The sequence below is a fragment of the Eremothecium gossypii genome, chromosome V, assembly GCF_000091025.4.
Source record: "Eremothecium gossypii ATCC 10895 chromosome V, complete sequence".
Taxonomy (NCBI): Eukaryota; Fungi; Ascomycota; class Saccharomycetes; order Saccharomycetales; family Saccharomycetaceae; genus Eremothecium; species Eremothecium gossypii.
This window is the reverse complement of record NC_005786.2, coordinates 1,362,585-1,385,457: the sequence shown is the minus strand read 5'-3', so window position 1 is coordinate 1,385,457 and position 22,873 is coordinate 1,362,585. Positions and strand designations below refer to the sequence as shown.

Below are 22,873 nucleotides of genomic sequence, written 5' to 3'. Positions count from 1 at the left end.
GACGATGTGCCACGGCGGATGCCGCGATTTCTAGATTAGGAAATAGGTCACGTGACAATGTAATTTCCGAGAACTAAAGAGAAAACGGACCTTGACGTTCTTGCCCACTGAGAAGCCGGTGAGCGATCAACAGGACTGCAGCCCGGACGCAGGTAGGCGTGTTGTTAGCGAGATAATTGGTAGACTGGCTATGGCGTTGGTAGAACAGATAGATGCGTTCGCAAGTCGAATTGGACGCGCGGAGAGCCTCGTGCAGCGTTACGCGGTTCTCAGCGAACTTTGCGACGTGATGGAGACTATCACTGTTTCGGGAGACTATGAACACTTCCTGAGTGTGTGTCTGCCGCTGCTGAAAGTGCAGCTGCAGACAGTTCCAATCTCACTGAATGCCACGTCGGCGGAGCAGAAGGTGCGTAGCGTTACGCTGGAGATTCTGAACCGCTGCGTGATGAACGACAAACTAGAGCGACACGCAACAACAATTGCTGAGATGCTACTCACGGCACTACCCCGCGAAAACGACGAGAACGGAGTTTTTTGCATGAAGATTTTGACTTCGTTGTTCAAGTCGTACAAACAGCCGTTGCAGGACAAGGTCGAGGAGCTCATTGTAATGATATTGGAGATATACAGGAATGTTCCAGTCCTGGTGAAGGAAGTATTTGAGGGGGAAAGTGACGAAGAGCTGCTAGATATAAAGGACGACATCAATGCGTTGTCTCAGGACATTGATTGCGAACAGCGCACAGACGCGAAGCATCTTCGGCGTTCCATGTCATCATTCAAAACATTGGCCGAATGCCCCATAACTATGGTTACACTATTTTCCTCATACAAGCAGCTCACCACGACATCTTTGCCTCGGTTTTTGCCCTTGGTTATAGAGCTACTTACCTTGGAGGTGGGCGAGCAGAAGAGGGCCCGGGAGATTGCAGAGGCTGCAGGCGGGAGGCTTATCAGTATGTCCCCAACGATTAATAACCGATCCGCCTTTTTTGAATATATTTTGGCACAGATAAAGGCTACATCATTTCTGGCGTATGTGTTTATTCGCGGACATGCTCCCGAGTACATGCAGAATCATGTATCAGTAGTACCCGACCTGGTTATGCGGTTGCTCCAGGATTGTCCCAGCGAGTTATCGACTGCGCGCAAAGAGCTGTTACATGCAACGCGCCACATACTTTCCACGAACTACAAGAAGCTTTTCCTGCCTAAAATCGATTTAATGTTCGACCAACGTCTTCTGATTGGCGATGGATTTACTGCCCACGAAACATTGAGACCCTTGGCATATAGCACGGTCGCAGATTTCATTCATAACGTTCGAGCCGAGTTACAACTAGATCAGATAGAGAAGACTGTCATAATGTACACTAAGTTTTTGTCAGACCCTTCTCTTGCTCTAACAGTTCAGATAATGAGCGCTAAACTTCTACTCAATTTGATTGAAAGGATATTGAAGCTGGGAAAGGAGAACACGCAAGCTGCCCCGAGAGCGAAGAAATTGTTGATATGCATAATAGAGTCTTACGCAATGCGGTTTAAAAACCTAAATGCTCAGTACGAGAATATCTTAAAACATCACAAAATTTATGAGGAGACGAAAGCTCGCAAGTCAAAAGAGATACAAGAGAGAATGGATGCCGATAATAAACTTACCGAAGAATTTCTAAAGCTCATGCTAAACACCGAAGATGAACTAATACCAAAGATGGAGATAGACGGGAAAGATTTCGATGGAGATAGTAATATGGACGGTGATCGTGACAGCTTCGACCTCTTCGATATCAAATATTATGCGCCAATTATGCTCAGTGCGCCGCCAACAAGCGATCCATTGAAGGACGCATTCTATCTCTATCGGACATTACTCTCCTTTTTGAAAACGATTGTCCACGATGTTAAGGTATTTAACCCTCCTTCAAATGAACTCACCACCATGAACCCGAAGATGTGGTCTGCTCTCTCCAGAGTTTTCAGTTATGAAGAGGTGTTGATTCTGAAGAAACTATTCCATGAATGTATAGCGGGGTTATACTTATTTTCTAACAATCCAGGGGCTACTGCACCACCCGAGAAGAAGTATTTCGATATCACCACGCCGAGCCTTCCCGTATCGGCGACTAAAGATGGTAGAGAGCTAATGGACTATTTTGCAATAATATTCATGCAAATTGATAGTCCTAGTTTCAACGAATTGGTAGAGGGTGAGATAGAATTCATGTATGAGTCTATGTTACGGGATTCTGCACTTTTGCATGTTGCTCAATCATTTCTAACCAGCGAGATAACATCACCTAATTTTACGGGAATATTGTTAAGGTTTCTAAAGTCTAAACTTCACTGCCTAGGGAACGTTGACAGCAACAAATCAAATATTTTAATCCGCCTCTTCAAGCTTTCTTTTATGTCTGTGAACCTATTTCCGGCCAGTAATGAAACGGTCTTACTTCCTCATTTGAACGACCTGATTTTGGACTCTATTAAATACTCTACGACCGCACATGAGCCATTGGTATACTTTTATTTGATCCGGACGTTATTTCGAAGTATCGGGGGAGGTCGTTTTGAAAACTTGTACCGCTCTATCAAGCCAATCCTTCAAGTCCTTCTGCAGTCATTGAATAGAATGATTCTGACTGCGCGTCGTCCACACGAAAGGGACCTATATGTTGAATTGTGTCTCACCGTTCCAGTAAGACTAAGTGTTTTGGCTCCATATCTGCATTATTTGATGAGACCTCTTGTCTATGCACTGGAGGGATTTCCTGAGCTGATAACACAGGGGCTAAGGACGCTAGAATTATGCATTGACAACCTAACTGCCGAATACTTCGACCCAATCATTGAACCCGTGGTAGAGCCCGTCATCAACGCATTATTTAAGCTACTAAAACCTCAGCCTTTCAACCATCAGCTTAGTCACACGGCAGTTCGCATCCTTGGGAAACTGGGAGGACGCAATAGGCGATTCTTAAAACCACCTTCTGATTTGAAGACACATGAGGAGTTAGACATTAAAGTCGAAGCTTTATTTAAGGTCCATGGTTTCAATACTGAGGTTCCACTTTCTGTGACTACTGGTATTAGGTCAGCTCTCGATATACTGCACGACTATCGCGCCGATAACTTTTATCGTGAAAATGCCTTCACGTACATCTGTACAACCTTGAAGTTATTCATTGCATCTGCCGGTATGTGTGTAGATAGACAATCAGATTACATTGAGAAGGCTGCACAGGATATGAGTAAAAATAGGGTTGACGACGTTGTACTAGTGACTGGCGAGCCCGTAAAGAATACCAGAGAACTCAATAATCAGGAGAAGCTAATGGTGAGATTATTGGAAGCTTTATTGTTTTCTACTTCAATTCCTTCCTTGAAAGATAGGGCAAGCACATTGTTTATGCATATTCTTGACCATTTCTGCTTATTGCAGGTCAATTCAGCTCTGGTTAACAAACGTACATCATCTGAGTTGTTCTGTGTTAATGTAGAGCAACCAAGCATGCATATTAGTAACGAAGTTCTAATTGAAGGTATTCTATTTGGTTTGTCATCTTATCTTTCCGAAGCAAAAGGTTTGGCAGTTGATGCGATAAAACGGATATATGCGAACGGGCAGATTATCTATGGAGACGGTTTCCTAGAACATTCATTCATCCCTATCTTAACGAAAAGAGTCATCCACGCATTTTATGACGAAGCATACTATAATAAGATTGCAGGAGTACTCGGCGTGAAAACTCTGGTTGAGGATTTGCAACTTCCAGTCGAATATCTAAGACGGTTTCAATTTGAGCTGGTCGCTGGGCTTTTGTTTGTGCTGAAAGATACACCCGCAGAAACACCTGCTCTCATTTGTAATGGGGCAGAGGAGTTAATATTGACTATTCTCAGTAAGACATGTACTGGTATTAGCGAAGAGGATTTGAATGAAAAACGGCTCCAGAATTCATTGACGGACATTGTATGCGAATTGAGTAACCAAAATGAATGCGTGAGAAAGGCGTGCCAGGCAGCGCTAACTACTGTTTCCAAAGTTACTAGTATTCCAATTTCAAAACTCATGGAACATTCAAAAAACTTCCTACTCTCACCAATTTTTGCCAAGCCTCTACGTGCATTACCATTTCCCATGCAGATAGGGAATGTAGATGCAGTAATATACTGCCTGAGTCTTCCTGATACATTCCTAGAATTTAATGAAGAACTTTTGAGGCTGTTACATGAAGCAATAGCCCTTGTTGATGCTGAAGATATTTCTCTGACTACGATACCAAGAATAACAGAGCATCAAACTGCCAAGCAGCTTGTCAATTTACGTGTTGTATGCATTAGACTTCTAGCTCTTTCTTTGAAAAGCGAAAAGTTCCCAAATACGCAGCAAGGGAGTATCAGGATAAGAATACTTGCTGTGTTTTTCAAAACAATGTTAAAGACCTCACCAGAGATCATTGAAGCTACGTACCAGGGGTTAAAAGAAGTTTTATCCGAAAATTCCAAGCTTCCAAAAGAGTTACTACAGAATGGGCTCAAGCCGATGTTAATGAACTTGTCTGATCATCAAAAACTTACGGTCCCAGGCCTAGAAGCTTTAGCAAGGTTATTAGAGTTACTGATAGCCTATTTCAAAGTTGAAATCGGCAAAAAACTACTTGATCATCTCGACGCGTGGTGTAGGATCGGCGTGCTTGATACGTTATTTGGAAAGGATTTATTAGAACAAGTACCAACCAAAATCATATCGAGCATCATAAATGTGTTTCATTTACTGCCACCCCAAGCAGATATGTTCTTAGATGACCTGGTCCTAAAACTAATGCTTTTGGAAAAACGCTTAAGATTACAAATTGATTCCCCATTTAGGGTTCCTCTTGCCAAGTACCTCAACCGGTTTGCTGGCTCTGTCATAGTATACTTTAAACGGAATTTGAGCTCTCGCCAACTAGTTTTGCTTTTCTGTTCTATTGTTCAGAAAGATGAGGCCAAGGATTTGAGGGTAGCGTTTGAGAACGAATTAGATTTCTTTTACCAATACTATTTGGAAAACATCTCCGCAAACAGAGTCAGAGCTGTTAGCTTTTTCTCAAACTTGGTGGATATCTTCAGTGTATTGTCGGAAAATAATGGTGAAGAATGGTTTTTGAGTCATAGCTCCATGCTATTTAAGTTGAAAGGAATGCTGCAATTAACTCTTCAGATTATTAAGGAGGATAAATTTGATTATGACAATTTGCAGTTGAATCAAGCTATTGAGAGGTTCCAAAATCTGTATCTGAAATTCATGGTGCTCAACATCTCGGATCCTTCCTTTTTGCTGGATATGATAGAACTCTCCCATAGTCTGGACTTTCAATTGGATCACTCCTATGACCGTTTCATATATGATGAGATTGTTCAGACTGACAACCTGGAACAAAAATTGACTTATCTAAACACTGCGCTGTCTTTCTGTGTTCAAGATAAACCACTGGAAGCAGTCATCTACGTTTTGAAACAGATTGTGAATTCTACATTTATCTATGAAGGACATGCTAAGGGCTCTCTGCAAAGGCTAAAGAGTGAAGACTCTCAGAATCCCGAATGGATGCATTTTGTCTATGAAAATATATGGAAGAGGCCGGATGCAATCATCGGAAATAACTTGGCAGGCAGGTGTGATGCATTCCGGTTTGAACTTCTACAACTTACAGCTATTTTTATTAAGTTTGCGCCCGAACTTGTTGCAGATATTAAGAAGGATGTTATAAAGTTCTCATGGAATTTTATTAAGTTAGAAGATATCCAGGTGAAACAGGCTGCATATATGGTTACCGCATACTTTATCGCCAATTTTGACTTCCCTGTTAAGGTTGTGACACAGATATTTGTTGCAATACTGAGATCATTCCAAATTGAGGCCCGTTATATGGTGAAGCAATCATTGGAATTGCTAGCGCCGGTTATGCCGCACCGCTTGAGTACTTCCGAGCAGCCAAATGTTTGGATTAATTGGGTGAGAAGGGTTATTTCTGAGAGCAATCCTCATCAAAGCGGAACTTTATATCACTTTTTGGTTAGCCAGCGGGAAGCTTTCTATGAAGCCAGGGATATGTTTATTCCAAATTTGATAAATTATATCAGCAAGCCTACTCTATTGGCGAATACTTCGATGGAAAACCAATTGCTTGCTGTAGATATTGCCGATTTAATACTTTATTGGGAGAAAAAGGCTATGAATACTGGCGCTCTATCCACAGGACCTGATGGTGATATTGAGATGAATGACGTTGCTTATACTGATTCTTCAACTCCTCTAGCTCAACGTGAGGCATTTGCTGCATTCCTCGTTCGTTTCGTATGCGTTAGTAACCATAGAGCCTGCGAAACAGAACTTGGGTCGCGTGCAATTCATATATTGTCGGAGCTTTTGTCTACTGGTTACCTTCCCGATGCCGTCGTTAAGCTTTCCTTCTTTGAGAAATTTCTAGTACAACAAGACGTACAATCAGCGAACCTGCTATATTATTGTATGAATGCGCTGGATGTTTTGGATATTCTATTCCGTAATAAGGAGACGTCTTGGATAATGTCGAATCTCCCAATTATTCAGAATCTCCTGGATAAATGCATCCACGTCAACCATCACGATATCCAAGAAGTATTGCAGAAAGTTTTGAACACTGTTCTCAAGGCTATCAAGGAATCCGAAGTTTCACTTGAATCTGAGGAGGAAACTGCCGCAAAGATATTTGTAACCAATCTGCTTTCAACCATATCTGAGGATTTAAATGGAACAGCTTCTGTTGCGGCTGGTATAACTTTGGCATGGATAGTTTTTATGAACTTTCCTCAGCAAATTGATCCCCATCTGCCGCTGATGATGAGAACTTTCAACAAGCTCTGCAAGGACCATTTAACGATTTCCCAACCTAAGGATGCGGCTGCACTTGAAGAGGCCAAAATTACAACGAAGCTACTGGAAAAAGTATTCTACCTACTATCAATGAAGATATCCGTTCTCGGCGATGCTCGAAGGCCCTTCCTATCAACTGTCGCCTTGTTGATAGATCGTTCTATGGACCAACGCTTCCTCCAGAAAATTGTTACTGTGGCTAGGAACTGGGTATTTACAAACGATATCTTTCCGACTGTGAAAGAAAAAGCTGCTATATTGACGAAGATGCTTGCGTTTGAGATTCGGGGAGAGCCGTCACTATGTAAGCAGTTTTATCAAATCATCCTCGAACTTTTTGAGAATAAAAACTTCAACAATAGCGAACTAACGGTGAGAATGGAACAGCCTTTTTTGGTAGGCACTCGCGTAAGTGATATCTCTATCAGGAAGAAACTCATGTCAATATTGGATGCAAGTCTTGAAAAGGATATACGTGAGAGATTGTATTATGTTATTAGAGATCAAAACTGGGAGTTTATTGCAGACTATATGTGGTTAAACCAAGGTCTCCAACTATTATGTGGGTCTTTTGTTGAGGACTATAACCTAAAGTTGAAAACGGAGTTCATGTTATGCCCGTTGGTCTTAATTACCAAGTGTTATCCCGAAGGACAGTACTTACCACCCGCGAATGAAAATCTTGCCCTTTTTATTGAGCAGCACAACAAATTTCTCAATGAAATATCGCAAATTACTTGCCGAGACCTATTGGCGCCGTTGACGGACATATTTTACGTTAGTCCCGCTGCTGTGCGTGACACTTGGTGTGCAGTTTTCCCTGTTGCGTATAACTCGATACCCAGGAATGAGAAATATGGGTTCATACGTTCTCTTGTATCTTTACTATCCAAAGACTACCATTCAAAACAGGCTACATCCAGAATTAATGTCGTAAACACACTGCTGGAATCAATCAGTAAAGTCGAGTCCCTTGAACTGCCTCCCCATCTCGTAAAGTACCTAGCTACATCATACAACTCGTGGTACCAGTCAATCAATATCCTGGAATCCATGGAAGAAAGTGGGTCAATTGCGAATACCAAGATTCTGGAAGCTAACGAAGATGCATTATTGGAACTTTACGTTAGTCTACAGGAAGAGGATATGTTTTACGGACTATGGCGTAGGCGCGCAAAGTACGCAGAAACCAATATTGCGCTATCATATGAGCAGATCGGTTTATGGGATAAAGCACAACAGATGTATGAGACAGCGCAAGTAAAGGCGCGCAGTGGTGCATTGCCATACTCCGAGTCAGAGTATTCTCTTTGGGAAGATAATTGGATTCTATGTGCAGAAAAACTTCAAAACTGGGATGTGCTAACAGAATTGGCTAAACATGAAGGGTTTACTGACTTGTTACTCGAATGTGGTTGGAGGGTGGCTGACTGGAACTCTGACAAAGAAGCATTGGAGCAGTCTATTAAAAGTGTGATGGATGTTCCTACTCCACGTAGACAAATCTTCGAGACATTTTTGAACCTACAAACCTTTGCCGAAACAAAGAAGGGCGATCAAGAAATAAGAAGGCTATGTGATGAGGGTATTCAGTTAAGTTTGCATAAGTGGGCCTCCATGCCAGAAAGATTCACTCCTGCGCACACATTTTTGCTACATGCCTTCCAGCAATATATGGAATTCATGGAGGCTGCACAAGCATACGCTAATCTGGCAACCACGACCGTACAGAATTTAGACACGAAAGCACAAGAGATAAAGCGCGTGCTTCAGGCATGGAGGGATAGATTACCAAATATCTGGGACGATATAAATATGTGGAATGATCTGGTGACATGGAGGCAGCACGCGTTCAACGTTATTAACAATGCTTATTTGCCACTGGTCCCTGCTTTGCAGCAATCCAACAGCAATAACAATATAAGTACGCATGCTTACCGTGGATACCATGAAATCGCTTGGGTAATCAACAGATTTGCACACGTTGCTCGTAAGCACAATATGCCAGACGTCTGTATTGGTCAATTGGCCAGAATCTACACTTTGCCAAATATTGAAATTCAGGAGGCATTTTTGAAGTTGCGGGAACAGGCTAAGTGCCATTATCAGAGTATGAACGAATTGACCACCGGTTTAGATGTGATCAGTAATACGAATCTTGTCTATTTCAGTACTGTTCAGAAGGCAGAATTCTTCACACTTAAGGGAATGTTTTTGTCCAAACTGAGAGCCCATGATGAAGCCAACCAAGCTTTTGCAACCGCTGTTCAGATTGATCTCAACTTAGCGAAAGCCTGGGCACAGTGGGGCTTTTTTAATGATCGCAGATTATCGGAGGAACCTAATAATTTAAGCTTCGCAAATAATGCTATCAGTTGTTATTTACAAGCTGCTGGCCTTTACAAGAGTTCAAAGACAAGAAAATTGTTATGCCGCGTGCTGTGGCTGATTGGAATGGATGATACTTCTGGATCCCTTGCCCATGCATTTGATTCTTTCCGTGGAGAGGTTCCTGTCTGGTATTGGATTACGTTTATCCCACAGCTCTTGACTTCGCTTTCACATAGAGAAGCGAAACTGGTTAGACAAATCCTTATCCGTATAGCAAAAAGTTATCCTCAGACTTTACATTTCCAACTACGCACAACGAAGGAAGATTTCGCAGTGATCCAAAGACAGACAATGGCTGCTGTATCTAAATCTCGGCCCAACAACGAGACTGAGAACATGCAATCAGATGAGAATGTAACAAGACAACCTTGGGAATACCTTGAAGAGCTGAACGGAATATTAAAAACTGCATACCCTCTTCTTGCTTTGTCCTTGGAATCTTTGGTGGACCAGATTAACCAAAAGTTTAAGACAACCCCCGACGAGGATCTATTCAGACTAATAAACGCGCTCTTAATCGACGGTACCTATAACTATAATCGCCTCGTTTATCCAAGAGATAACCCTCAGTTACCACCAAAGACCGAAGCTAATTTAATTAGATTCTCTGAAAACCTACTACCCCCACACATAAGAGTCAAGTTCAATGCTGATTTTATTGATAGCAAACCCGATTTTGATACTTATATCAAAAGATTGCGGCATTGGAGAAATAGGCTGGAAAATAAGCTCGATCGTGCTCCAAAAACGGATAACATGGAAAATATATGTCCTCACTTGAGTAACTTCCATCACCAAAAGTTTGAAGATATTGAGATACCTGGTCAGTACCTATTAAACAAAGATAACAACAACCACTTTATTAAAATTGCCAAGTTTTTGCCCAATGTTGACTTTGTACGTGGTACACATTCCTCGTACAAACGATTAACTATTAGGGGGCACGATGGTAGTTTGCACTCTTTCGCTGTCCAATACCCAGCTGTTAGACATTCTAGACGTGAAGAACGAATGTTCCAAATGTTCCGGTTGTTCAATGAAACCTTATCTAAGAATGTGCAGACAAGAAGACGGGATATCCAGTTCACTTTACCGATCGCCGTACCATTGTCTCCTCAGGTCCGTATTATTAACGATAGCAAATCATTAGTAACCCTGCATGAGATTTACAACAGGTACTGTGCTGAAAATAGAATGGACCGTGATTGTATCCAGGATTTTATCACCGAACAACTAAATGTGGCATATCATAAAGCGTTACCTACACCAGACATTACCGCAGTTGGAGTAGAAATATTCAGCTCTATCCAGTCTATGTTTTTGCCGTCTACAGTGGTAAAAGATTACTTCAGGGCGTTATTTATTGAGTTTGAGGATTTCTGGCTGTTTAGGAAGTCTTTTTCTTCGCAGTACGGTGCATTCATTTTTATGACTTACATGATGTCGATTAATAACCGTTCACCGCACAAAATATTCATCAATGAAAAGTCAGGAAATGTCCATACTCTAGAAATGCTTCCTGCAAGGTATTTGTATGAAAGGGTGAAACAGTTCATCAAGTCATTTGAGGCAAGCATACCAGGCGATGCCCCAGTTTTCCATAACAATGAGACCGTACCTTTCAGGCTAACGCCAAACATTCAAAAGCTCATTGGTGAGTCTGCGTTGGAGGGTATATTTGCCGTGAACTTATTTGCAATTGCTCGTGCTTTACTAGAACCTGATTATGAGTTGAACACATATCTGTCTCTATTTGTCCGTGATGAGATAATATCCTGGTACAGCAGTATTCAGCGCTCCATAGTGGATGACCCACAATTACGCGAAATTGTTGCAACTAATGTCGAACTGATCAGCAGAAGGATCGCCCAAATGGGTCATTTGAGCTCGTCTCCGTCGGTTGCAACACAATATGTTTTAGACGCTATTAGTGCTGCTGTGAGCCCGAGGAATTTAGCAAAAGCTGATCAGAGTTTTATGCCTTGGCTTTGATCCTACTCGCTACAATGACTTCACATATATATATTACCATTGTCTTTTAGTAACTAAGCTTATGTAAATAAAGCTTTAGCTAATATTTTTCAAAGTTACTCCCTTCACAATTGTCCGCGACGCCGAAAGCTTGACCATCCACATTGATACACTCAAACACATGCTTGTCATTCTGATTCATTAACAGAAGGTTATTCCTGACAGTCCCGTGTCGCAACCAGTGCTTGAACTTCTTGTGCTCGGAGTAACTGAATTTATAGAAGATAAATGACGAGATGAGTAGGCTGGATGAGATACATGACATGAAGAAAGAAATGACAGATATCAGAATAATTCGCTGAGTCACATCTATATGCACCGGTCCAATAATGGTGATTACATACTCCTCCGTGCTGTTGCTAATCGTCTTAAACATACTCCACGTGGTAAAGGTTGTGCTCAGCATTGACAAACATACATATACCGTGAGCATTGCAAATACAGCCACCGAGATGCTTTTGCGCAAGGCCTTGAATAACACTAATTGAGAAGCCGAGAACATGCATACATGAAGGTAGAACATCCAAAGAACCAATGAGCAGCCATTTCGGATGATTTGGAAGGGAAACGCAAATATCTGCAATATTATAATGAAGCAGACGGAAATGCAATGCAAAATGAGGAACATGCGCGAATAGCGCAAGGAGCGGTAATCCTGGATTGTGAGGAACCTATGTGGCCTTCCTTGTTTGATTGACATTGTGTGCGGTCATGGCTGCGTGCTTGTACCCTCCCGATGACACAAATTCCTTGTTTTCAACGTAAACTCATCCTCCTGGTCGTCCGACAAAAAAGAATGTTCAATTGTCCGGCCTCAAATACTCGTAAAGGCGTTTCTCAAACGCAACAATCGGGCTGCTTGACAGACGGACACCGTCTCGAACCCACACCCCGCATGCTCCCATCTGCCGTGCCATTACCATATCTGTCAGCAAACGGTCGCCCACAACAGCCACCTCTTCGGGGCGGTCCACCAGCCGCTTCTCGTACAGATAGCGCAGCACTTCGTTTTTACAACCGGGCTTCTTGGTGGCGTGCCGCAGAACCGCGACCCCTGTATTGCGCTCTAGCGCCCGTGCTTGCAGCTCATCCTTATCATCCGCAGTACCGGCAGTGTTGCTCACAATCACTAGCCGTGCCCCGGGGTACGCTGCACGAAGACGCTGCCACGCATCTTGGTATGCGGGCCACACACGGTCCTCGTGTGGGTACGCAAAGCAGTTGTCTTTGTCCAAAACTACCGCCTTGATATTAGGCCCAAGGGGTATCGGAAGATCCGCAAACGTGGGAACCACTATATCTGGCAGACATAGGCGTGGGTTCACCAGCAGTTTGCATGCGTTGAGCGTCCCACTCAGGTTCAACCCAAAAACCATCCTTTATTGGGTGTCTGGAGCCAAACGGTCGTGGTATTACGTTACTGTGTTCTATGCATGGATTAGATAAATAGGTTCGCTTTTAACAATAGTCAAGCATGATCATTACATACGGAACGTGTTTGTAATTCTCGAGAGTAGCCGGGTAACGAAAAACAATCGTCCTCGAATGGTCGTCTTCGTTTTAGAACTACGTTTATTAATACGCTATCGAACCGCACAAGATTTGCGTAACAACTTGAGGTACACCGGCGGGTGTGGTTGTATATTTCAATAGGTATTTCTGTGTTATCTGAGAAGAAATGTCACAGACGAGCAGGAACTTCAGGAGAACTCAGGGCAGGAAACCACAAACCGCACAAACACAGGCAGACTCTGCGGATTGGAACGGCAGTGGACGATGGAGAAAGTCATCGGGTTATGCTAGTGGTGGGGGCTCGAGTGCAGGGCCTCCTCATTCTCCCTGTGGCGATACAGAGGAAGATAATGGCGAGATGACATGTTTGATCTGCGCGGACACGCTGAGATACGTGGCATTGTCGCCCTGTAACCATACCACCTGCCATAAATGCGCCTTCCGCCAGCGTGCATTGTATGAGAAGAAAGCCTGTCTGGTGTGCCGTACTGAGCATGAATACCTTATTTTTACCGACCAAATCAAGGCTGAGCATGCCCGTTTTGGACCACGAGACATCGTTGCGGTGGACGACAGGTATGGGATCCAGTTCACCAGCTTGAATGCGGAGTCTGTAACATTAAGCCTATTGAAATATAACTGTCCTTATGGTGATGTCCCGGAATTTGACTTGGATTCGTTCAAGAACTATAACGAACATTTGAAGAATGAGCACAAGCGGAGCATTTGTACTATCTGTGCGCGGCACAGAAAACAATTTCCCGCCGAGATGAAGACGTTAACGCCCAATCAACTTAAGATACATAATACCATCGGCGACAGTAAGGGCTTCACCGGCCATCCGCTGTGTGGTTTCTGTTCTGGGAAACGCTTTTATTCCGATGACGAGCTCTATATCCATATGCGCGAACGTCACGAGAAGTGCCATATTTGCGACCAAGTTGATTCTACCCAACCGCAGTACTTCAAGGATTATGACCAATTGTTTGAACATTTCAAGCACTCGCATTATATCTGTGCTGTTAGGTCGTGCCTAGATTCTAAGTTCGTCGTGTTTGCCGACGATCTGGACCTTCAAGCACATATGCTAAAAGAGCACCCTAACATAATGGGAAACAAGAGTACCATCTCACTGACTGCTGGGCGGCGATACCGATCTGAACTTTCTTCTGGGTTCACTCCAAACGTCTCCCGCGCCGTGCACGAAACGTCCTCGAGCAATGCACTTGCATTGGGCCCGTCTGTGTCTCCAGTAGCGACCGCTGAATCACCTGAGATGAAGCGCAAACGTCTTGAAGAACGTGCGAGACATTATTTGAACTATTCCCAAAGCGAAATGAAGCTATTTGAACAGATAAACAACGACTATAACAATAATGTCATATCGGCCACAAGTGTACAAAGACGGTATGACCAACTTTTTAGAAATCCGGAGGCAGATACACACTTGTTACTTCGCAATTTCGCGGACACTTTCCCGGAGGGTTCCTTGAAGTATAAAGAATTGAATGCTATTTACCAGGCGGAACAGGAGAAGCGTGAACGCCAAGCTAAGTTTCCATCTCTGTCCACCAATCCATGGTATAGCGCACCAGTTGTCGGTGCGGCTTGGGGTAAAAATGGGGGCAAATCATCTAGTTCACGGAACTTCCCTTCTCTGAGCTCTGCCCTGACTGATTCATATCAAAATGTTACACCGCAACCGAAAAAGCCTGTGCCATACAGGCCAACATCGCCTGTAGCATCCTCATCAACGCAGGTGCAAAATACGAAACGCAATTCAAATTACACACCAACTTACCTGAAGAGTAAGACTAAGGGCGAATCTAGAGCACAGTCTAATGCTGCACTGTTTCCACCGCTGTCCTCCCCAGACACTAAGAAGTTCCGTGCTCCTCCGGTCAACGAGTTGCCTGACCCGAAGCAGTGGGGGAAGTCCAAGAGAGAACCGTCGCGTTCCGCTGAGGCCCTAGATATGAGTCCAATAGAAAGTGCCCTGCCAACCAGTGGGAAGAGCAAGGGGAAACAAAAACAAAAACAGTTACTGTTCCATGTAGGTCTCTAATTCATGTGTGCCAAGAAGACATTTTCGATGCTTTAAATCGTACATTTCTCCTAAATATGGAATACATGTGACAAAACCCCCAAGTTATCTTAGTTGAAGGATGGATTGTTTTGTGCAATGCTGTCTGCATAACGGGCATTCATTTCGTTCGTTGCACCACTGCATGACGCAAGCCCAACAAAACATGTGGCCACAGGGCAAGCAACTGGGATCAGTCATATCTGCCAGGCACAAAATACACTTTCGTGATTGTTCTGATATAAATGGAAAAATCTCAGGATTGCTGAGTTCAATATGCCTCGCGGTGGCCTCTGGTGAACCATTGGTTAAAATACCGTTTTTGTTGGTCGCATTTTCAGTAGGTGACTTCAGGTACATTTTTAGCATGGTATTCACATGTGGCTGGACTTTCGCTAGCAACTGTAATAGCACCAGGCCACCCAGTATCCTGTAGCTTCTGGAGCTGGACTTTCTAAATTCTTTCTCCTCTTTGGTCACATCGTGGCCAATAGCATACCGTAAACCGAAAATCCGTTTAGATATTTGATAGAATCCTCCCGTTAGGTAGAACACCAATAAATGTACACTCAATGCATTATCCATAATGTCCTTGAAAGTAAGTCCCGCTAAGTAGTGCAAAATTCCATTTTTGTTTGGGGTATCGTCCTCGTAGCGCCGCTTCAGACGCTTGAACAGTTTGGAGAGCCCATATGGCAGAGCTGCATACGAAAGCACAAACAAAAGCCTTCGCCATGCCTTCACTAGTCCCATCCCATTTCTACTCACATAGATAAGGTCCACGTATTCCTCACCCAGCGTGCGGCGTTCTCGCAATGTAGTCAACCCCAAGTACAGAATCTTAGAGGCAATAGATATCTCCTGATAGTACCTGTTGGCAAATAGCTGTCCCTTGAGAGCCTTCAGGGCATCCTCAAGCTTCGTGCCAAGGATGGACTCTATGTAGACATCCTTTTGGTGAGCTTGTACTGCACATCACACCGTTAGCATATATACTTGATCAGACATTCAACTTTTAAGACATACCAATACTAGGAGCATCTGCAAAAGGAAACACACTATTATCTTGCTCCATCGGGGTTGCAACGAGTTCTGTATTTTGTTAGTCGTCGCTGCCTGGAATTAAGGTAAAGTACTACTTTTTTTTGAATGAGTACTGAAGTTAAAAGACTGAAAAATTGCCATAGTTAATGGGCCGGACCAGCTTCACTATATGCGAGGACAAGGTTCAGATGGACGCCCAGCAGCTAGCACGTATATTCCATGACAACTTAAAAGTCGATGAATCACCAGACGTATACATCAAGGCATTAGACGAACTGGTTAGCGGAAGCAGCGTAATAAACGTTGAGGACATTGAGGAGGTTGTGCTACACTGTATTAAAGATCATACCGAATCTCGTAATCATTTTCTGCAGCTATCCAGGACCAGACCCGGGAGCCTGCTTGAATTGCTAGAGTATGGGAGCGGCAAAAGTATTCCTGCGATAGTTGATGCCTTTTCAAACGCTCAAGACACGAATGCAGTTCTCCGTGAAATTCAAAAGCTACTACAGGATAGGAACAGAACCCCTGCATGGTACATTCAACTAATCTATCAGTTGCTGGAGAAAAACTGGTACACATTCAGCGACCTGGCCTTTCTGGTCCGCGTTTTGCCACGCAGAATGGACAGTGAACAGGTACGCCCACTGTCATTGGTGCTATTTGCACGGCTACATTCCTCGTACCCCAGTGACTTTGAGAAGGAGTTTACAGATACGATTGATACTCTGGCAATTGAAGCAGACGTGGGCATCGAAGGATCTCTAGATGCAGTATTATTAACGCTGACCGAGCTATTTCCGTTGCTGCCGTTACTATGCTCCCAACTTCTTCTGAAACCTGAACTTCAGCAGGTGCTACGGGATGAGAGCACACGGAATAGGAAGACCCTACTGCTCGCCTTGAATCTGTTATCTGTCGCTTGTATTGATGATACAGTTCGCCGCTACATTGCAGACAACCTGCTAAAGGAATTGGAGACAGCGTTCTCTGATTCAGACACAAAACTGTATGCATCCATTGTCTTAATAAAAACATGGGCCTTCAAAAAGCTGCAATCTATTGATATCGAACAACTCTGTGCAACCTGCGTAACCGAGTTGCAGTCGCCTGTCGTCAAAAGGCGTGCCATTGCAGTAGAAGGACTCGCATATCTTACGTTGAAAAGCACGGTGAGGATATCTATACGGGCGGATGGCGACGCGTCTCTTATTTTAGTCCAATTGCTAAAAAAGAATCCTGACTCCTCCACCATTTACGGAATACTTTCTACATTGGTCAATCTCACTGCATCGCCCTCAGAGCAATCATCCGAACAGAAATCCCTGAATGCACTAAAGGCATACGCAGACTTGCATGTACCGGCCAGTGGCAAACAGGAGCCACTTGAGGATGACGACGAAATCGATGCTTTCATTGAAGACTACATTCTTGACCTACAAGTAATTGGTACCCTAAGGTCGTCGAAGAACGTACTGATGGCTAACTGTAAAGAACAGCTTGCGAAACTGATATATCAGGTAACGAAGAGTCGACCTTTTATCCAATCCTGTGTTAAACAAGGCGCCACCACGTTTTTGCTCGAGTACCTCAACGATGCACCCGTTCACAATATTATCCAAATACTTGCCGCCAGAGCCTTAGCCCGCATACTTATAAATACAGATCCCAAACTTCTCTTCCATCGCCATTCCCCTATGAACTCTGTCCCAGCTCTTTTTGGATTGATCCCAATTCTCGACGGCTTGGACAATGAAGAGGCCCTGTCTTACCTCACGACACGCGATAGTTATGAAGCCCTACTGGCGCTGACGAACCTGGCGGCCACAGATAGCAGTGAGGAGCTTGCTAAGGTTATTGTTTCCAATAATCGGTACTGGTTGAAGCTCATGAACTGTGTCCTTGACGAAACTGTCCAGATCCAACGTTCTGCACTGGAACTTCTAGCCAACCTAATGGCACGGCCTATCAACATCGCAGCAAAGTTCTTTAATCTTGCCAACCCGGAGAGCCGCAAAAACTTTGATACGCTAGTGTGTCTCTTACGCCTTGAAGATATCCGTTCCCAGCGTGCGATCGCAGCGATTTTTGCCAACATTGCGGGCTCCATACCATTCATTGCTGAGGAGCTGCTTAAGGAAGATGAACTAATAAAAGCCGTCATACTAACATTAAAGGAGCAGTGCGAAGATGAGGAGCTGATGCAACGTCTGCTCTTTTTCATTGATGCATTACTTGAAGTTTCACCATCTAAAAATGATTCGCATCTGCTGGTTGATAATAAAGACCTCTATAAAACTCTCCAAAAGTTAGTTATTACAAAGCTACCCCCGGAATCATTCGAGGCCCAGCTTTTATCATCCATTCGGCGCCGTTATTCGCTCTTCGGCTGCGATTTAAATCAGGATGAGGTAGGGAAATAATAGCTCCGTATTTAGTTATCTGGAAGTTGGACGTCCAGGTTTCTTCAACCTTTTACTCGTTGCATGCCAGTTTCTAACGGCCTTCTTTCAACAAATAGCCTGAACGAATTGAATAGTGAGTTTTCCTAAGTGGTTGTGAGTCAAGATGAGCGGGCAACTTAATGTTGCCGAGGATTCTGTCCTACTTGATGATATTTCAATAAGTTCCATACAACCTATTGTTTCTGATGTTCCTGCAGCAGAGGATGTCGGTGATGAGGACCACATATCAGGGGCCAGTATTGCTGAGAACCGCCCCAAAGATCCCACACTAGTTAAATATCATGCTGCGTGTCAGAGAGGTGATTTAAAGACGGTGAAGGACATGATAGAAGCTGGAGTGATCGATGTGAAAGCGGACTGGGACGAGGAAGAGCAAGTATCCGGGCTACATTGGGCGAGTGCAAATAACAGGTTGAATTTAGTGCGCTACTTGATTGCCCAGGGGGCAGATGTCAATATCAAGGGCGGTGATCTGGAGGCTACACCCCTCCATTGGGCTTCGAAGTCGGGCTATGTATACATCGTGCACTGCCTTTTAGAGCACGGCGCAGACCCACTGATAACTGACAGACAAGGTTACAACCTTCTTCACACATCGACGTTTTCCTCTGAGGTAATGTTGATTACCTACGTGCTGTTCACAGGACAGATTCCAGTGGATAGCCCAGATCCGACTGGGAAGACCGCTTTACATTGGGCTGCGTATCAGGGGGACCCTAACACCGTAGAAGCGCTATTAAAGTTTGATGCTGACGTGCGAGTAGTTGATACGGGTGGATTTACTCCCCTACATTGGGCTACAGTGAAAGGTCATCCGCATGTACTAAAAGCGCTGATTGAGCATGGCAGCGATGTATTCCTCAAGAACAATGACGGTAAAAACGCCTTGATGATTGCCCAGGAGATGAACACACAGAAAGCCCTTCAGAATGCTCTGTATGAGTGTGGATTTAATAAAGACGGGTTTGCCATAAGGAAATATTTTAAGAACCCCATGCATGCGAAAATGGTTACTTTTTTTACGCCTTGGCTCATCCTTGGGCTCATATTATCCTTTTTTGCCTACTTTTCCATTTTGCTTGCGATCTTGGGGTGCTTGTTAACGGTCCTGGCGGCAGGGTATGGCTTATACAACTTTGTTTTCCCTTCCTTCATCTTGATGAAACGGATTGTTATCTTTAAAACACCATTACTAGCAGGTATTCTCAGCGGGACAATATTTTGGCTATTATATGTATGGCTATTCAAGATGCTACCGGCAACTTTCGATGACGAGCCAATTCTAAACTTGACGGTTTTCGCTCTTTTCGCAGGCGTTGTGTTTTTGTTAACCAAGCTACTCCAGTCAGACCCCGGGTACATCGTCCCTGCTACGGATCATAACCAAATCCGCGCGACTATTATTGAGCTACTAAGGGTCGGCAAATATGACTCGAAGCACTTCTGCATACATTCGTGGATCCGTCTTCCATTGCGCGCTAAGTACAAGCGATTTGTTCACAGCGTTATCCTGCGCTATGACCATTACTGCCCATGGATATACAACTACATCGGTTTCCGGAACCATAAAATATTCATTTACTTTATTTTACTGTTAGACTTGGGTATCTTGGCCCTAGCCAAGTTGTGCCTGGAATACTTTGACGAGCTGAAGGATCACGCCAAGAACAAAGATGCCCTCAAATGTTCCATTTTGAGTAAAGATCTCTGTGCCGGATTTACATACGACCCCTTCACGCTCTTTCTGCTAGAATGGGTCTGCGTTCAGGGGATGTGGATCCTGGCGCTGAGCTTCGTCCAGTTTTTCGAATGTCTAAAGGGCGTTACAGAGCATGAATTCGCCCATTGGCAACGCCGAAATAGAGGCGTAGTCGGGCGGGAGCATGTGTTTAACACCGCCCCTGAAGAGCTCATGGAAGAAGACCCTGAGGAAGAACGGAACAAACTACGTTCTTTGGGTGCCGCCGGCCAGCGCCATTGTTGCTCTACCCTAACTACTGCCACCGGATTTGACCGTTTTCTCAGCGTCATCGGCTCCTCCTTGGGCAGACAGCCTCGCACCACGCATAACCCCATCAACTACCCAATTGAAACAGACTACGGCTGGAAGCAGAACCTGAAGGATTTCTGGCTCACAAGTGATATCTCCGCCCCTATGTGGCGGCGCATCCTACTACCACCTGTCGGTACGCGTGGCTTACTAAATGGTCAGGAGGTCGACTATCAAAAACTTTACAACCTACCAGAGCGCGTTATCTCGATCGAGGAGATCGTCTAAACAAGTATCTGCTCCTTGTTTAGCTGATAGTACATAGTTGTGTTTCTTTATAAAGTAGTATTGCTTTAGGGCTTCTCCTGGCCGAGCGTTGCTTTCCGTGGTCCACAAAAGCGGAAGTGCAGCCGATAATTAGATATCGCCCACAACAGTGCATTCGGCGGTGGCCAAGCGTGGGCGAAGGCATTTTATAGAGCGGTGATGGGAATTGCAGGGCTACTTCCACAGCTCAAGTGCATACAACAGCCAGTGACCTTACATCGGTACCGTTCGCAAGCGCTCGCGATCGATGGTTACGCGTGGCTACACAGATCTGCGCACTCGTGCGCGACAGAACTCGGAATGGGGCAGCCTACTGAAAAGTACCTGCAGTTCTTCGTCAAACGTCTAACAATACTCCGGGATCAGTACGACATTGAGCCGTACCTTGTCTTTGACGGGGCTGGAATCAAGGTCAAAGCCGGCACGGAAGCCAAGCGACACGAAAAACGCGCCGAGAGTCGTGCACGAGCAATCGATTTATGGGAGAAAGGAGAACGACGTAAGAGCTTCGAGTACTTTCAGAAGTGCGTCGATATCACGCCTGAGATGACCAAGGTAATTATAGACTACTGTATCGGAGCGGGGTTTAAGTACGTGGTTGCACCCTACGAGGCAGATCCACAGCTCGTGTATCTCGAAAAAAGTGGGCTAGTACAGGGGATTATCAGTGAAGACTCAGACCTACTTGTCTTTGGATGCCGACGGTTGATCACGAAACTCAACGACTATGGAGAAGGTTTCGAGATTTGTAGAGATGACTTCGTGCACCTGCCGGACAAATTCCCGCTGAACAGCCTGGGCGAAAGCGGTCTTAGAACAATGGTCTGCCTAGCTGGATGTGACTATACAAAAGGTATTCCACAAGTCGGGTTGCTGACAGCGGTGAAGCTTGTAGTCAAACATAAGACAATGGACCAGATACTCCTGACCATCAAACGTGAAGGCAAGTGGAAAGTACCAGCGGAATTTTTGGATGAGTACCGTTTTGCTGATCTGGCGTTCCAGTTCCAGCGTGTCTACTGTCCGCTAAAAAATCAGCTCACCACCCTAAACGAAGTTCCTAGTACCCTGCGGGAAGATCCTATTCTATATGAATGTATCGGACATGCGGTGCATAAAATAACAGGTGAAAGGTGTGTAATTTCAGATGATATGATGATTGACCACGAAATTCATACACGCATCGCCATCGGTCAGCTAAATCCGTGCAACCACAAGCAAGCTCTTATTAATAGGGAACGACAGTTAGGCGTAGACAAAGGTGTAGTGCATCTGACAGTTTCTTCGGTCCCCTGTACGTCTGCTCCAACTCGCCCGGTGTCCACCTCCTGGAAAATCAAACAGACAACTGTTGAACCTGGGCCGCCAGTACGCACGTCTGCAGGCACCAGTCTAGGTGTCATGGATCGTATTGAAAGAATAGTACAAAAAAGGAAACTGGCTGACAGTCACGAAGGGCAGCTAAATGAAAGTACTTTCTTCGTAAGACGGCAATCTGCTGGCGGGTCACAACAAAAACCAGTGAATGCTGCTTACAGGTCCTCTGACGATACTCGAAGTACCCAGAAGAGCCTCCCTAGCAGTCAAACTTTGGCTTTGCCCATGACACCAGCCGACTCAGTTGATGCAGGTGTAATTATGAGTTGTTTTGCTAAAACACCAGAGAAAGAAAATGTGTCACCGGTTCTAGATGGAATTGGCTCTACTGGGCAGGAGCACACTGAGGCAGATGAAATAACAGAAGTTTTGGACGAGCTAGATGATTCATCTAATAATCTACAGGAATCCTCTTCGCCTCTGCAACAATTGACCTTGACAAAGGCTTTGGCTGCGAAATTTATTTATAGGTCAGAAACTTCGTTTGAAAAACGTCAGCGACTTCCCCTCACCAACTGCGATGCCAATGATAGATTTATTGATACTAAGAAACTTGTCATCGGCAAGTTAAACAAGCGAATGATGGTGAGCTCGAAAGATACTGCTAGTTTGTGTATTGCACAAGAAAAGCCCTCCCTGGTCAGTAAACAAACCACAACTAACTCTCGGCGCCAAAGTTCAGGTAGCAGACACAAGGTCAGTTCTGGTACCAGACAACTATCACTCAGTAACTTCCTCTATAAGGGTTGATG

At 44.3% G+C, this 22,873-nt stretch overlaps 8 protein-coding genes across 8 annotated transcripts; 5 read left to right on the top strand and 3 right to left on the bottom strand.

The window, feature by feature from the left end:
* Nucleotides 1-190: 190 nt before the first annotated feature.
* TRA1 (histone acetyltransferase TRA1) lies at nt 191-11,284 on the top strand (the record flags this gene model as incomplete). The annotated part of the gene is made up of 1 exon (NM_210602.2): nt 191-11,284. One exon carries the CDS (start codon nt 191-193, stop codon nt 11,282-11,284), a length of 11,094 nt encoding a protein of 3,697 aa, NP_985248.2.
* A 79-nt stretch (nt 11,285-11,363) lies between these two features.
* AGOS_AER393WA (AER393W-Ap) lies at nt 11,364-12,023 on the bottom strand (the record flags this gene model as incomplete). Its single annotated transcript, NM_001355332.1, has 1 exon — nt 11,364-12,023. One exon carries the CDS (start codon nt 12,021-12,023, stop codon nt 11,364-11,366), a length of 660 nt encoding a protein of 219 aa, NP_001342274.1.
* Nucleotides 12,024-12,123: 100 nt separating this feature from the next.
* GEP4 (phosphatidylglycerophosphatase) lies at nt 12,124-12,699 on the bottom strand (the record flags this gene model as incomplete). The annotated part of the gene is made up of 1 exon (NM_210601.1): nt 12,124-12,699. The coding sequence occupies one exon, from the start codon at nt 12,697-12,699 to the stop codon at nt 12,124-12,126; it is 576 nt and encodes a 191-aa protein (NP_985247.1).
* A 302-nt stretch (nt 12,700-13,001) lies between these two features.
* HEL2 (E3 ubiquitin-protein ligase HEL2) lies at nt 13,002-14,900 on the top strand (the record flags this gene model as incomplete). Its single annotated transcript, NM_210600.1, has 1 exon — nt 13,002-14,900. The coding sequence occupies one exon, from the start codon at nt 13,002-13,004 to the stop codon at nt 14,898-14,900; it is 1,899 nt and encodes a 632-aa protein (NP_985246.1).
* Nucleotides 14,901-14,984: 84 nt separating this feature from the next.
* PEX10 (ubiquitin-protein ligase peroxin 10) lies at nt 14,985-15,993 on the bottom strand (the record flags this gene model as incomplete). Its single annotated transcript, NM_210599.1, has 2 exons — nt 14,985-15,886; nt 15,945-15,993. 2 exons carry the CDS (start codon nt 15,991-15,993, stop codon nt 14,985-14,987), a joined length of 951 nt encoding a protein of 316 aa, NP_985245.1.
* A 115-nt stretch (nt 15,994-16,108) lies between these two features.
* On the top strand, nt 16,109-18,385 carry SHE4 (She4p; the record flags this gene model as incomplete). Its single annotated transcript, NM_210598.2, has 1 exon — nt 16,109-18,385. One exon carries the CDS (start codon nt 16,109-16,111, stop codon nt 18,383-18,385), a length of 2,277 nt encoding a protein of 758 aa, NP_985244.2.
* A 145-nt stretch (nt 18,386-18,530) lies between these two features.
* AGOS_AER388C (ankyrin repeat domain-containing DHHC palmitoyltransferase family protein) lies at nt 18,531-20,705 on the top strand (the record flags this gene model as incomplete). Its single annotated transcript, NM_210597.1, has 1 exon — nt 18,531-20,705. The coding sequence occupies one exon, from the start codon at nt 18,531-18,533 to the stop codon at nt 20,703-20,705; it is 2,175 nt and encodes a 724-aa protein (NP_985243.1).
* Nucleotides 20,706-20,903: 198 nt separating this feature from the next.
* AGOS_AER387C (exonuclease 1 family protein) lies at nt 20,904-22,871 on the top strand (the record flags this gene model as incomplete). Its single annotated transcript, NM_210596.2, has 1 exon — nt 20,904-22,871. The coding sequence occupies one exon, from the start codon at nt 20,904-20,906 to the stop codon at nt 22,869-22,871; it is 1,968 nt and encodes a 655-aa protein (NP_985242.2).
* Between the last annotated feature and the right edge of the window lie 2 nt (nt 22,872-22,873).